The following is a 15,740-nucleotide window of genomic DNA, read 5'->3' on the forward strand; positions in this document are numbered from 1 at the left end:
AATCTAATATTCTTTTACATTTAATATTACATGATCCTCTGTGAGGCAGATCATGTAATCAGTTTATTATGCAGCTTCCCGAATAACCTCACAGTAAATCAAGACATTACATTTCCTTCTCACTCCCTTTTAAAGCCCTCCTACAAGTCAAGGAATTCATTGCTCATACTCCAGTTCCACACTTTAAAACAGTCCAAGGCTGCCTAGGTGGTCAAAAATGAACAGCAAATAAGCTGATGTGTTCCATCAGTGTAGGTAAGCAACCAGCTGATGTGAACCTGTGTGACTTTATTACATCTCTCTCTCCACCTGGACTAGAAAGGAATGTAAAGTGGGCATTGCATATGTGTAGGTGTGAGCAAAAGCTGCCCAAAGAGCCCACAAAACATTCCTGCTCTCAAAACAGCTTAGAGGGTAACAGAGACAGCTCTGGATAATTTTCGGATCTGGAATGAAGTGTACTGGCTGTCTTACCTGTAGAGCAAAGACAAAACTAATTTGGCTGTGGACTTGTATTACGCTCCAGCACCATATTCCATGTTTTATTCATCTACACAACAATACTAACTTGGCCTGTAGGTTGTAGACTGGCTTGTAGGATTGTATACAGGGACAAAATTTGATCACCTCTGCCTACTACTCCATGTATCTGCTTTTTGCAATGTTTTTAATATAGACAGACTTCTGGTATGCACTTGCTAATCTAAACAATATAGGAATTGCAGCACAGTAATTCCATCTTTTTTTGAGGCTGTGCAAGTTAACAAAGAGTTCAAATTCCTTTTTTAATACAATAGCAACAGTCTACATTGTAAGAAGACTGGATTATTAAAATACAGTTTACAGGTGAAGAGTTTTGTGGGTTTTTTTTCCCTTAGCATATAGTTTGGTGCAATCTACCTGTCTTAAGAGTGTTTACAGAACATTCATGTTTTCGAGCTGATTTTCTTTTTGCTCTGCTTGGTACCAAAAAGAATAGAAAGGATTCCATATGATATTACATTACTAAAACCAAAAGGAAAATATTAGAAACAAATATAATATTTTGAGGCTTCTTAGTTTGCTTTACTTCTGACACTGAGCAGACTGTTTACACAAATAATTTTGATGTAGAGCAACACATAATGAGTTAAATGTGTGCAATGTCACCATCCATCATGTTCATTTTTGTTTGACTGACCAAACATTTATAGCACATTAAATCACTTTCTAATCACGCTATGGAGGCGGAACAAACACACATTTCAAGCTTTCATTGAAGACTACAGAAGTTTCTGTGCATTTTCCTGGCAATCTCCTGACTGGTGAGAGACTCCACTAATAATGCTTGCCCAAGGAATTTATGAAGGTCTAACAGCACTTAAATTAAATGCTCTTAATGAAAAGGGGTGAAAGTTCTTTCAGGGAATGGACATATTTCTCTTCAATAGAGTCATCTTTAGCATTTCTAATCCACGTAGCTGCTCTCCTACAATGCTCCTACTGATGATTCACAGCCACTACTCAGTAAGTTTTCTCTTTCATGTTTTTAGAGTGAGACATGAGAAAGAATATCCTTTCAGCTAAATAAACAAACTTTTTGTTATCACCAATAGGGTTAGAGTCACATAAAGAAATGTGTCTCAATTCTTGTATTTTTATTAGGCTTCAGATATTGAATTAATCACAAATCTTTGGAAGTGAAGATGTGCATTTTACTTGCCTAGAAAATTCCCTCTTAATTATGTGGCAAACATATTTTTAATCAGTATTAACAGTGCATTGCAATCTTAATGCACTCTCTTATGGAGTTTTTTCCTCTCAGTGCCATGTGAAGATGATATCTGAAGTCACATGAGGTATGTCTGCACAATACTCTGCTCGTAACTGTATATAATCAGACACAAGAGCAAAACTGACAATGGCAGCTTTCCCCAAATCAAATTCATTGCTATTTTTATGCTTATTCTGCGTACAGAGAAATACTCAAATGTAATATGAGTAATGCCTTGAAAAGCTGAGCCTTCAGCTTAAAACTGTTCATCAATGAGATCTAATCTGCAACTGTACTAGAACTATTATAAAAATGTATTGTAAAATAATAAAACATAGGTGGCTAAGGTAATGGCAGAAGTGGTTAGAGATTACCTTCTGGAAACACGGTACCTGTACATATCCAGATTTTGACTTTAAAAATGTTTTAGCTAAAAATCCAGGCCATAAATGTGTGTGTTTCTAGTACAGCTCTCCCACAGTTAGACATTTGTACACTTTATCATTTTGTGAATCTCTCCACTTTCTCACTGTTTAAAACAGCTTGAATTAAGACTGAGGTTTCTGAGGATACCTATATACTTTGATCTCCTTAGGAAAAAACTGACCCCTTCTGATTTTGGAAAGACAGAAGGTAAGCAAAATTTTCACATGTATTCTGATGCCACGACCGAGTTCATACAACAGGCTGCCTCAGTAATTTGCATACATTAGTGGGACTGTCACAAATGTTTGAGACTCCTGAGAGTCTTGGGTTACCACAGCAGGCATGAGGAGAGAGACCAAACTGACTGGCAAGGAGAATGATGTTCACAAGAGATACAGTTTTCTTCTGGGATATAGGCAAAAATGATTAATATCCAATTGACCATATGCTGAGGAGTCGCAGACAGATTCCAGGTTCGCTGAAGTAAAACATTTCTTTTTTTTGTTTCTTTCATTTGGAATTTTTTTTTTTTTCAGAAAGTGAATGAAGATTAATAAAGACATTGTAACTGCGGGCAGTAAAGTGCAGAGCCCAGACCTGTTTCCATATTGAAAACTGGCCTTTTTTGATTAAATGCAACAGTATGAAAGATTTTTGAATCATGGGAGCCTGCTGTCCTCTAAGGAGACCTTCATAATAATGTCAGGACTTTATAAGAAGCGAAGAAAGACTCCCTGCCCTGCAACTTTAAGAGAACAGTCATGGCTTTGTCATCCAAGGACATGAGGGTATTTTTATTTTTAGCTTACTTGCACAATGGACTTGAAGTGAACCATGGCCTACTCCAGTGTTTCCCATCCCATTAATAACACCCATGAGACAGGAAACTGCCCACCCTTTATGTTTGGAATCATTGTCCCTGAAATGCACCAGGAAGGATGCAATGATTGCTGCCATTGAGGGTTTGGTCCTGTAAACCAGTACAGCAGCCACAGAAAGTCCAACTGGGTTAAAATTTTGCAATCTAAATCCAAAAGAGCTCTTAGCGTGAAGAGAAACAAATACATGAATGATGTTGTGGAAAGTTTGGGCCTCAATTCTAACACATGTTCCTTATTTACTCACAGTCAGAGGTCCACTAGTCTCTTGATGTAAAAGACCAAAATGACCATGCCCTTTTACTAGGCACTTTATTGCTATATAGGACTTAGATAAATCATATTTTTTGTTTTAGCAGCAGCAACTTTTCTCATAGACAAACATGTGGTTTGTCTAAAATCAAGCAAAAGCACAAAACACCAGAAATATCTCCCTGGAAATGGATGATGATTTGGAAAATATTTTAAAGGCCAGACACTTGCTGAATAAAAATTTAAAAAAAACCCACAAGTTGAAAGAACTTGGCTTGTTGCCGAATTTTCAACAAAATATTTTCGCATGGAAGTGTGTGCTAGGTTTTTCAGTCTTAGAAAATCTATTAATGTCTTTCTATCTGTTTCACATTTGAGTCATGTTCTCTACTCCAGTCTCTGACAGCCTGAATTGCAGACTAATATGTTCTAATGAGACAAGGCATTACCTTTATGAATGACCTCATGGAGAAGAGGTTGGCTAACATTGTTGAAAGGCCCGGTGCCAGGCAGCTCTGGGCTATGAAACCCAGCTTCAGCTCAGCAAGACAGATTGCATCATCCCCTTCTTTCCAGTTCCAGCTTGGGATATTTAGTAGATGGGCCTGGAAAACAAACAAAATATCCCACAGGTCAAGAACCAGAAACAGAAGATAGCAGTGAGTGATTTTCTCTGTTAATGCCTTGACTTTTTCTGAGTAGGCAGAAGCACTTCAGGTGTTTCAGAGCTTAATTCTATCCTGAGAAATGTTCCACTCTTACCTACTAGAGATAAAATCCTACATTTCTGAAGACATGCTGGCTGTGGCACTCTGTCAGGTCAAGAAGAATAGTGTAAAGCTTTCCTTCCCTTCTGCATGTTGCTTTTACAACACTCTGAGCTACTGTCTGACTGATAAGGAACACACAAAGTATACAGGAAGCCAATACAACTTAGATTACAATTTATGTGAAGCTGCAACCTTTAAAGGAAGTTATAATTTAAAAATATATACAACATCTGTCCTTTCTAATTAATTTCTACCACCCTGAAGAACAGTACTTGACAGTGCAAATCAATTTTTTTTTTCTAAGAATGCTATTCATAAGGACAGAAGGAAGGAAATAATTGAGCAAGACACACCTACAGTACTGAAACTGATCACTTAAATTAAGTATAAATATTGTTCATTTATTGGCATAACTGTTGGATTTTCTCTGACATGTAACTTTTATGTTTGCACAGATACAAGGAAGCACAGAGTCCTTCCTCCTTGTTTCCCTTCCTAAGTTAATTCCACTTTTACCAAAGTTCAGCACTTTGATAAAAGCTATTCTTGACATAACTATTGGAATAGCAAACAAACTGCTGTATTTAAAAAAACTTCCCTTTCGTGGCTGATTAAAGCAGAGAAACACCTTGCTTTTACTCTATAAAAAACCAGGATCCTTCCATAGCATAGAGGAAGATGACATAACAAGCAAAGCTAGCTGTTCTTGCTCTAGTGACAGGTTAAAGGTATAAGGAGTTGTTATCAAACCTTCCTAGTACCAGATTTATTGTGTATGTCATCAAATGAAGGTTTACCCAGTCAAGCTTTTTCTCAAACGTTGGGCAGTGGTTGATTCTTTCAGAACTAATAAAAGAAGCCAAAAATGAGTAGTGTTATCTGATATATCTTTCCTAACCCTGTTAGTCAGCAGTTTATGGACTTCCTCATCTCAGGACTGAATAAATTCCTTGTGTTTAAGGAACACAAATTTACCATCGAAAAAACTTTCAAATTCCTTTCCACAGTGGATTTGCAATTCTGAACTTCACAATATTCTCAGTACTGAATCCCACAGCATAGCTATGTTTTATATTAAAAAACACATAAATGTATTTATTTTGTTGCTTGGTAATTTCAGGTCTACATGGTCACGCCAGACGAAAAAAAATCACAATAACCTCCAATAAGAAAATAAGAGCAGAACTTACAGAATTGAAGTGGTGAAAGGTCATCTGGAATCAATAATAACTACGGACACTAGCTTTGAGAATTAGATCCCAGGCAACTAATAAATGTCAAGATTTTGATAAAGTCCCTTGCATATATAAATAAAACTAAATTACTTTGTAACTGCATTACATGACAAGGTTTATTAAGACATTTTAGTTTGGAAAGAAAAATGCTTGCCGTTACTGGAACTAGAAAAATTATGTATGAGTGAATGCAATGTAGCAAAAAACTCAAGAAACACTGGCCATCACATTACCTTATTGTGGTACTGCAACATCTGAGTGATAATTCTTATCTTCGGATGATAATTCTTAATGGAAATAACTCTATAAAGAAAGGGAAAAACCTATTAAAAAAACTTTTAACTGATAGGGTATTTGGATAATCCATCCAAATACCTCTATTTTACTGTGTTGTCAAGTCCCACTACTAAAACTGCCTGTAAAGCAAACTGATTGATGTCCGACCTTTGAAATATTTACACAGTCAAACTGAGGTAAGAATTAGTGACTAGTACTAGAGAGCAGTAACCCTCAGGAAATATTCAGTAGCATGGTTTGCTCTTTTGCAAAAGAGTCTGCAGAAAAAAAGACTTGTTTTAGCAGCTCTTTTCAGATACTCATTCTGTTAGGAAAATAATGCAGTTGGAATTGTTACATCATCCTCAGTGATTTTTTTTGTCTTTGAATCAACATACTTAAGTTTCTCAATAATAAATTCCTGAAAAAATGAATTTCTTTCTGCCCCATCACATATTATTTATTTATAGCTGCTAGAAATTAATTGTATCTAAATATCTTGAATAATGATTTTGTGTTACGCATGCAAATTCATCTTCATTTTGATGGATTAATCCAAAGATCAGTATAAAAACTGATAGATGAATGCTGAATTTATAAAACATGAGACTAGTTTGATAATCTGCACAATTTCTAGATTACTTAATGAATCTAAGATATACTCAACTGTGTACGGATTTAAGTGGCTGGAAAGAAAAGTGTTTAAGAAAGGCATGAATTGATAATGTGCTATAAAAAAGCATTAAGCAAAATTAAAGAGATGAACAGCCAAAAAGAAAAGGTCTTGTCTTTAAAAGCTGAAAGTAGAAAAAGAACATAAAATAATAAAAAAAATATCTGACTTATTATGCAATCATCAGTCTTATAAGACTGAATGTCATTACTGTTCACATTGGTGTTTTACAGAACGTATCTTGTAAACTTCTGGCCTGGCTTGTGATTTTAAGCACATCAAAGCTAGGACAGGAAACATTAAAAAATGGCATTATTTTAACATATCTTTGTTCTAATTTTCAATTTCTGGCTAAATTTTTTACTTAAAGATTAAATTTTCTAAAATTAAATTGTGAGAAAACACAAGAGAATTGTACTTTCACATTAAAATTTTTGCATTACATTAAATACATTAAATCTACTAAGAATGCATCAATCTGCAACTGGAATATTTTTAATGTATTTATGCAATCAATGTCAAAATAAAGGTTCTTGCATTGCAACTCAAACCATGTTTGTAAAATGGAACTAGGCATAGATTAGCCTTGTGTCTTTCTCAGATAGCTACATCTCTTGCACACAATGGTAGTTTTCCAGAAGAGCAATTTTAGTAACTTTTTTTATTTCTCCCCTTCCTTCAATACACAGCATGCAAACATCTGACAAACCAGTAAAATGTGTTTGTAACACTGGCCAATCCAATGCTAGAGAACTTTTAATCAATCACTGACAGAGATTTTAATTTTAAAAAAAGAGACTGGTCTCATTAAAACCAGGATTGTATGAACAAAACAAAGAGTGGAATGGCTTAGGTTTGTTATAACTCTAGCTACCATCTACTGACTGACTGTTCCATCTCCTCCCTTCAGAGGCTACAAGGAGGAAAGCAGGAGGACATCTGGTGGTGCCTAATGTCAGAAATGCCTCGTCAATCAAAACAAGCAATGAATGGTCTTCAGTGTAAAAAAAGGATGGAGACAGGAGACAACTCCCTTGTATACTTTGCTATGCCCTGAGCAGTGCATTACTTGTAGGAGCAGTTCCACCAAGGAGCAGCAGGGAGTGAAGTGCTGAAGGTGCCTCTGCCCCATCGCTGACAGCGCCCGTGCAGCGCATGCACTCACACCTTGTATTGCTGCAACAACCTAACTGCATTCCCTTTCCTCTGTGTTCAGCTAGGAATACTCAAACCCCAGCTCCTGCAAAACAACGAAGAGTGACAAAGCCTGTGCTCCAAATGTCTATTGTGACACACTAAAGCTGACAGGTGAAACAGTTCTGGTAGGAATTTAGGGTATTCTCACCTCAAGACTTTTTTGAGGATCTTTTAATTTGTCCTCTAAAAATAATATCCTAGAGTGTTCTTTAAGTGCAACAGATCAGATATGAAATTAGCTAACCAGAGTCAAGAACCAAAAAAGCTATTAAAAACTACAGAGTTTACCTCATAATATTGGAGGCATCTTCAGCATCTGGGTCAGCGCAGTATTTATTGGCAAGGATTAGGCACGCATCTGCTGACTCTATCTGAGACACCAAAGAAAAAGGAAACGTGAAAAGCAATGTCTCTTTCCAGCTCTTCTTTCCTCATAAACTATCAGGGAATCCAGCATTGGCTGCATGAGTGTGAGTGTCAGTTCTCAACACTGCTAATCAAAAACATTTCTAGGCCAATGTGAGTTCATGCCAGTGATTATGACCACTCCACTGTACACAGAGAATATCCTGAAACTTGTTTATGATCAGAGCAGGTCAGCAGTTCAATCGATGACTCCTACTTTGTATTACCTGAGCCACAAGGGTGGTAATGTTAATCTTTTGTAACCAGATACCTGAATTTAGACTTCCAAATCCATGGGAAGTTCCTGTTACATCAGTACAGTGGTCCCACAAGTCCTACAGCTTTGTTTGGAAATATAAGTACCTGCCTATTCAAGACAGGAAGAGGTGGCTGAACTGATTTAGAATCGGAGCACCAGATTTAGAAAACAAGAGGAGGACAACTGATCTGTCCACAGGACCTCTAGATTCACACAAAGCTGAGCTTTACAGAACTCAAAGCAGATGACAAAAGTATTTTCCAGTGTATACAACCAAGTATCAACACAAAGAAGGGTAAACTACGGAACACAAAATAAGAACACGCGATTTTATGGTCATAATTAGAACATGCTCCGATGAACTGAAACAGTGTGCACTGGGCTACAAAAAGCTTAAGCAATTTCTGCAGTCAAAATGGACAAAATACATGATTGGTACTCCAGAAAGTGTTAATAACACTGTACTAAAATATTCTTGGCTTATGTAGCCAGTTTACATTGCACTGGGGAGCAAGAGAAAAAGAAACAAAAAAGTTAACGATGTATCTGACAACTTGATTTTTCTTTAATTTTCTTTTTTTTTAAGCTTCATGCTTTAAGAGAACAAAATAATTTACCATTTAGAAATTCTAGTAAATACATATCTAAATAAGTAACACTATCTAACTACCAAAAATCTTAACTTGCATTTTCCTTTCAGGATTCTAGACAATAGGGAAAGGGTTTTGAGCGTGAAAAAATGTTTTTTAATCATTCTGATAATCTAAGACAACAGTATTTAAAGAAACTACTGTAAGACAGTATCTTGCTATATCAAATATAAATGTAAAATAGACCTTTGGATGAAAAACATCAATGAAAAACTTGTAAGGAGTTCAACGGAATGGCAGATAATGTATCTTAAACCAATGTTGTTGTAGCTTTGAAGATCCAAAGATACGGGAAAAAACGTTTACCAGGATAGATATCATTTATTACTTAAGATAACAAGAGATGGAAAAACATTCTTTTGGGGTTACATGAAGGGCTTTAGTGTTTTGGTTTTTATTTTTTTTTTTCCAAATAATGCAAGGAGTATTTAGAAAAAGGTCAGTTAGCAGGAAAAGAGAACAACAGAGGTGTTACCTTCACTCTTGCCAGGTCATGGGGATTAAGGACTGAACCCTGATAAAATTCCACCTGAGTGAAGTGTCGTTTAAAAAGAGCTTCCAGCTCAAGGTTAGGGGAGATACTGCATTGGAAACAGGAAGAAAACACAAGAGAAATGAAAAGTCAGTTTCCACAACTGTTCCATTCCTGCATTTACAAATTCACTCATTTATTTATTTTAGATATTCAGACTTCTGCTGATGCTTTTTCTGCAGCGTGGAAACAGCGTGCCTTACTTCAAAGATAAACACAGAATTGCTTTCACTGCCTTACTTCTGTCTGCAGTGCTTCTGGCCCACCTTGTGCTACTCTCCACGCTCGTGGGCACATTTCCAAGGGATGTGAATCCAGAAGTATGGGTGCAAACATTTGAGAAGATCCTCTCTCAGCATTCTACCCAGAAATTATACAGTACCAAATCCATCCTCTACATGTCCCCACCATTCCCACAATGACTCACTGTGTTGAATAAAACAGTTCAATGCAAGATCACTAAAAACCAGAAAAAGAAATCAGACAGGGACCCTGTGACCTGTATGAGCAACAATTAAAATAAATATAATGATACCATGACTTTCTGTCTCATATCATTTTGCCAGAAACAAAAGAAAAATTAAATGGATTACAGTCACTTACATAACGTGGCACCAACACTGTAAGTATCTTTTCTGGTGCCACTCATTAAAATAGAAGGGATTTAATGGCTACAGGCACAAACAAGTAGCAAGGTGCTGAACTCCTTTCATGTGAATGTGCAGTTTCCTGATTCCTATTGCCACACATTTTCACTGTGGAAATCCTGATCTCCACATTCCCCTCACAGTCACTCATTATTACATAGAGTGGGAATGCAAAAATATGATGTAGTTAGTTGAGGATATATCATCACAACTTCAAATTGAACGGACTCGATGAAAAATTGTGCAAGTGCTGCTGATTCTTAGTTTTCAGCTTCCACTGGTAAGTCATCACAAATGATTCCTTAATTTTTTAATCATTTTCTTTGACAAAATCGCAGAATGCATTGCTGAATGCAAAAATAATACTTATTTATAACTTGCAACTCTTCAAAACAGATGCCATTACAGAACAGAGAAAACACTGTCTCCTATCACATGGCTTTTTCTAGCAGTCCCTCCCCTCAGCATGGCCATATGGCACTGTATTATTTATTAAATTATTATTAACTTACACATCATGTACGGCCTGCAAGGAACACCAACCTCACTAAGACAACCTTCTGAATTCCACATCAGGAAAGGCAAGATATATGTGTATGTATCAATTAATATGTGTGTGTAGGTATGTGTATATAATGTAATAAAGAGCAGCACTGATTATCACCATGACAAGAATTTAATTTCTAGCATCAATACATTTGTAAAGTGTTTGTTACATTAACACTGAATCTGCACCCTCATTTTTCATTTTATAAATACTCTGCAATTTCAAGTTAAGTGTTTTTCCTAGAGATATCCAGGGTGAAAAGGTATTTCCAGATACCACAGGTTTGCACAACATACAGTGTTTTTCATTCGTTTTACTGATGTTACTAATTTTAGTAGTTTCCCTAGGAATATTTACCACTAAAAAAAAAAAGTCTCTGATGTATTTATTTGCATTTCAGTATGTTTTATTTCATAACCTGATCCCCACTTCAATTATGCTTTGAGCTGTGTACCTCACAGACAACACAACTGGGTCTAAAGTCTGTCTGCTTGAAACAAATATTACAAATATTACAAAGATTACTCACTTATGCAGAAAGACGATTTCTACATTGACATCATCCCTATCCTTGTGCAGGAAGTCCTTCAGGAAGTTCGACACGCTTTCAAGTGTTATGTGACCACAGACAACTATGTGCCTGTTACAGAAAAATCAGAGTTAATCTTGGAAAGAAGGCTAAACAACCAAGAAAACAAGCAGAGATTAAAATGATCACTTATTGAGAAAAAGGAGCATTAGTCTCTTCTTGATGCTTCCCTAAATCCTATTCAATGAAGTCGGAGAAGAAAAGTATCAATTCCAAAAGGTTTTTTGTAACTGCAAATGCATATATATATATATATATACATGCTCTCACTTGTAAAGCCATTTGCCCCTGCTGTATTACACATTTAACAATAAGTAGGTCCAGTTATGTGTATGTTTATGCACTGTGCTAAACAGTCCCTTTCAAAGCCATATTTGTCCATTTTAAACACTTTTCTTGATATCTTTAACTCTTCCAATGAGATTCACTGTTTAAATTTTTGGGCTATGACAGCAAATCTCCCTAAAATAATTCAGTATTTTCTTACAGTTGAAGCAGACTTTTATGTCAAGGAAGGTAGTGCAAAGATTGCCAATTACAAGCCATAAGCAGCAAGAAAAGAAATCTTTTTCCTACCATATATCCTCGAAGGAGAGCATTTTACAACAAAAAAAGTGTTTACTATTATCACTTTTCTGGCAGAGCACAGTGTGTTAAACATGTATTTTGAAATATTATAACTCCTTTTACATAAATACTTAATGATATCACCAGGACTCTAATGCAATTTTAGATATAGCAACAACCTAAAATTTCAATAGTTTCATTTTACTTTACAGGCAAGAAACAGAAGTTCATAAGAGACTCTGGCCATGCTGGTTTGTATTTAACATAGGACTTCATATATGTATGTTTACTGCTAAACTTTCTTTTCACAGTTTCTTCTTTGATTTTTTTTTTAACCTAAGTTATAGGTGCAATAAATGTCCTTGAACTGCAAACACTTAAAAACACAAAAACACAAGTTAAAGCTTTCCTGTTTTATGAGATGATAAACACAGTATCAGAAAACAAGACGGTAAATATATCAGGTCAGTCTTTTGCCTAGGGGCAAGGGGTCCTCTGGAGGTTTCCCTGGGGAGCCCTGCAGCCTGGCAGAGCTGGCAGCACGCTGGGCACTGAGGAGAAAGAACCATGAGGACAGCACTGCCCCCACCAGAAGGACTCGTCCCCTGCTCCCCCCATGGCCACCTGCCTGAGCTGCCAGAGGTGTGCATGTAGGACTTAGTGCATTGTTATACATAAAGCAGCAATGGAACATCTCAGGAAGCTTCAGATTCTGATGAGATATTTAAAACTTTAGTGGTTTGTTTGATGTAAATTCTGAACAGACTGTTTGGTACGCTACATTACACCAACATGTAGGGAAGTTCTTTCTGTCTAGTGACTATAAACCCATCCAGCATCAAAAATTACCAAGTGCCAAGGAAATCATAAATAGCAGCTAAAAATAATAATTTACATTCCTTATACTGCCTGTGCGTATTTTCCAAGTTGACTGATTTTAAACAATGGGTAATATTTTCTTCAAATGTCTCCATCTTCTACTAATTAAAAAACTGAACTTTCCATCTGGGTAGCTTATACATTACTTTTGATAGCAGAAATAACTCTTTAATGTAGGGGAGTTCCTTTTTACAGATCAGTGCTGTTAGCTTTAGCTGGGTGCATTCCTATGGAGAAAACTGATTACCTCCCCGGCTGATTTAGCTTCATATGGGTTCTTTTCTGTCATTAATTAGGGTCCACATTTTAAAAGTATGGCTGTACAATACAAAATACTGTATTGCAGAAGAAATTATCAGAGTATCAAAAGATTACAAGGCAATTCATGCTCTCAGAAACCGCCAGGGGTTATTTGCTACAAAAAGCTCCTGCTACAAGCAGATGCATTTGGCACAAGCCTGTTATGACTCTCACTGAGCAGGGACTCACAGCAAACTGCTCCAGTGAAAATAAAACATTTGGCTGCCAAAACCTCTTGTATTTGGGTATCAAGACTAATTGTTTTTGGAGTGCTAAAAGGCATCTGCACTGTGGTTTCATTTTATACTCTGACTTGGAGTTGGACACAATCAATTCTTCTCTTCTTTAAGAGTTCATTCTTCTCTTACACAGTGCAAGGCAGTGTCCTGAACAGTGACTGCAACAAAATCTATTACTTCAAAGAATATTTCTGATAATATACTTGTATGCATTTTTGATTAAAAACTCCCACCAAAGAACCCTTCTTTTAACATAAGTTATATTTTCTGCTTACAAGTGAAATTGAAAACAGATTTCCTACTTGTCCATAGAGAGTTATTAGGTATATTATTTGAGAAAACTTGAAAAGCTTTTAATGTTCCAAACTGTCCTGTATATGATGTGAAGATTTGTAACTTCCTCTGTTTGTTTCAGTAACCATTGTATTCACTTTTAAATTTTTTTAAGCACCCATTTTTTTCCCATGCATTGAGAAAGTAAAGCCAACATAGTGGATATCTTTTGTTTTCTGCAAAAGAGTTGGTCAGTAGAAAGACACTGAATCAAAGTCATTTGGTCTACAGAAATGTCTAACTTCTGCATTAAACTCTTCTTTATGAAAAACCTCAGAACAAGTATATTATTATTATTATTATTATAATTACTATTTATTTTTAAAATTATTCTTTAAAAACAAATTCTATAAAGTCCCTTGCCATACTGAAAAACATGATTTAAGAATTTAGACTGTTTATTTACTGATAGGTATTTAGGAGGACTAAGGTTTTTGTAAAGTAGCAGCTGGCATTGGTACACATATCAGATGTGAAACTGGTTTAACATACCCCTGGGAATCCATATTACATGACTGTGATGCTCCAAAGAAACCTTTTACAAAGAATTTAAAGCTTATCAGGAGCCATATTCTAACAACACAGATGGGCTAATTCATCCTCTCCCATCTATAGTTAGCATTCTCAAAATTAATTTGAAAAATATGAAAAAATATGAAAATATTTTAAATATAAATAATTGTCACAGATGTACAGAGTTGATTTAAATGGTGATTCTACATAATTTCAATTCTCTACAGTACCTTTTTTTTTCTACCCCAGTATTGACACAATGATTCATTTACTAAAAAATATTCCAGCTTCTTACAAAGCAAACAAAAATAGTGATAAAAATTCAAAGCTACTACAGAGTCAAACTGCTTCAGTAAGGAAAACAATGAGACTAGCAAAAGTTAAAACATCTACATTTCTGGCATAAGATAATTGAGAACATACACTTAAGCCATGTAAATAGCACTGTAAATGAAAACAGATCCTCTGTGAAGGGGATTCTTTAAAAAAGATCTTTGCAGGGTTCTTCCTTCAGAGGACACAATACAGAAGGCAAATCTTTTGCCTGTCTGTTTTGCAAGAAATAACCATTTTATTGGAGCAAGTACAAAGAACCCGAAAAAACTCACTCCAACTAGTCTGTCCTAATAAATCAAAAATAATAAATACAAAATTCTATTCACTATTCAGTTGAATACTTGGTGTTCACTTGTCAAGCAACTAAAGGAAGTGTGGTGCATATTGATCTAGATGCCTCTATAAAATTATGATATTTATATCAAGTACATATGCTCAGATCATTCTGTGGTATTTCTGCTCAGCATTCTGATCATTCCTTCATCTACTGACCATCTATAAAATCTTTATATACCAGTAGCAGGGTGCTGTGGTTGAAGCTTTAAAGCAGCTTTTAAAGTCTAACAAGTTATGCTCAAAGAAATGATGGATGTCAGTCATGTTTTTGTATTAAAAAGTCAACAAACGTGAAAATGTCAGAGACTGCACATGAGGTCTGCTTGTTAATCTATTAGTGATATGCATTCTTAAACACACCAGTTTATAGCACATTTCTAGATGGTTGAGCTTTTCATGATTTACCAAACTTTACTCAGGATTCTGATAATTCAGCTCAAAACTTTATGTGTGTGCTTCTGTGTCCTTCTCTTACTTCAACATAAACTTCCCTCTCAGATTAACTCCATTAGAGCAGCAAGTGCTGTGCAGTTGCAAGCACAACTTGAAGTGCTTCCCCTGTTTTCCACAGAAGACCTGAGCCTAAGGATGATGGTCCTGTAAGGACATTTTATGTAACCAATGTGTACAGTAAAAAAAATAATTATACTGTAAGCTAATTTCTCAATCTGATTCTCCCATCAGGCTCTAAAAATCTTCTAGTAAAAAGGAGACAAGCAGAAAATATTAAAGCATATAGCAAGTTGACTGTCAAGCAAGTTTAACTTTTTTTTTTCTCCTACAACTGTTCAAAAGTATATTTTTATTATCCTCTTTATTCCTGAAGGTTTAAAAATCTCCAAAGTGTTGTAGTTTCTAAAAGGTGTTGCAGACATAAAATATATATCAGCATCAAAAGTATACAAGCATATGGCCATACTGCCAGAGGAGATGCAACTGCAGTATGTGAAAACATCTCAGGTACCTTTAACTTCTGTAAATTGGATTTGATAGCTTCGACTGTCATCTGTTTAGGAACCAGGGCACTTGTGCAGCTGCTGTGCTTCATTCTGACAGAAAATATCTGTTCTTTCCACCAGGTTCCATGCTTTTGGATTCCCTCTTAAATCGTGAATGAAGAAAAGGGATTAGGCAATACCAGGAAGCAC

At 35.8% G+C, this 15,740-nt stretch overlaps 1 protein-coding gene across 11 annotated transcripts in view; it reads right to left on the reverse strand.

Moving 5' to 3' along the window:
* The window catches only part of KCNMA1 (potassium calcium-activated channel subfamily M alpha 1), a 427,658-nt gene that overhangs the window by 124,874 nt on the left and 287,044 nt on the right, over positions 1–15,740 (reverse strand). For all 11 annotated transcript variants that reach the window (XM_062496670.1, XM_062496669.1, XM_062496668.1 and 8 more), the window contains 5 exons: positions 11,030–11,140; positions 9,250–9,355; positions 7,749–7,831; positions 5,548–5,617; positions 3,759–3,914 (listed from right to left, as the gene is read on the reverse strand). In XM_062496670.1, coding sequence (XP_062352654.1) covers positions 3,759–3,914; positions 5,548–5,617; positions 7,749–7,831; positions 9,250–9,355; positions 11,030–11,140 — 526 coding nt within the window. The remainder of the gene's footprint in view (positions 1–3,758; positions 3,915–5,547; positions 5,618–7,748; positions 7,832–9,249; positions 9,356–11,029; positions 11,141–15,740) is intronic.

This window comes from Cinclus cinclus, chromosome 7 (genome assembly GCF_963662255.1).
Source record: "Cinclus cinclus chromosome 7, bCinCin1.1, whole genome shotgun sequence".
NCBI classification, from domain to species: Eukaryota; Metazoa; Chordata; class Aves; order Passeriformes; family Cinclidae; genus Cinclus; species Cinclus cinclus.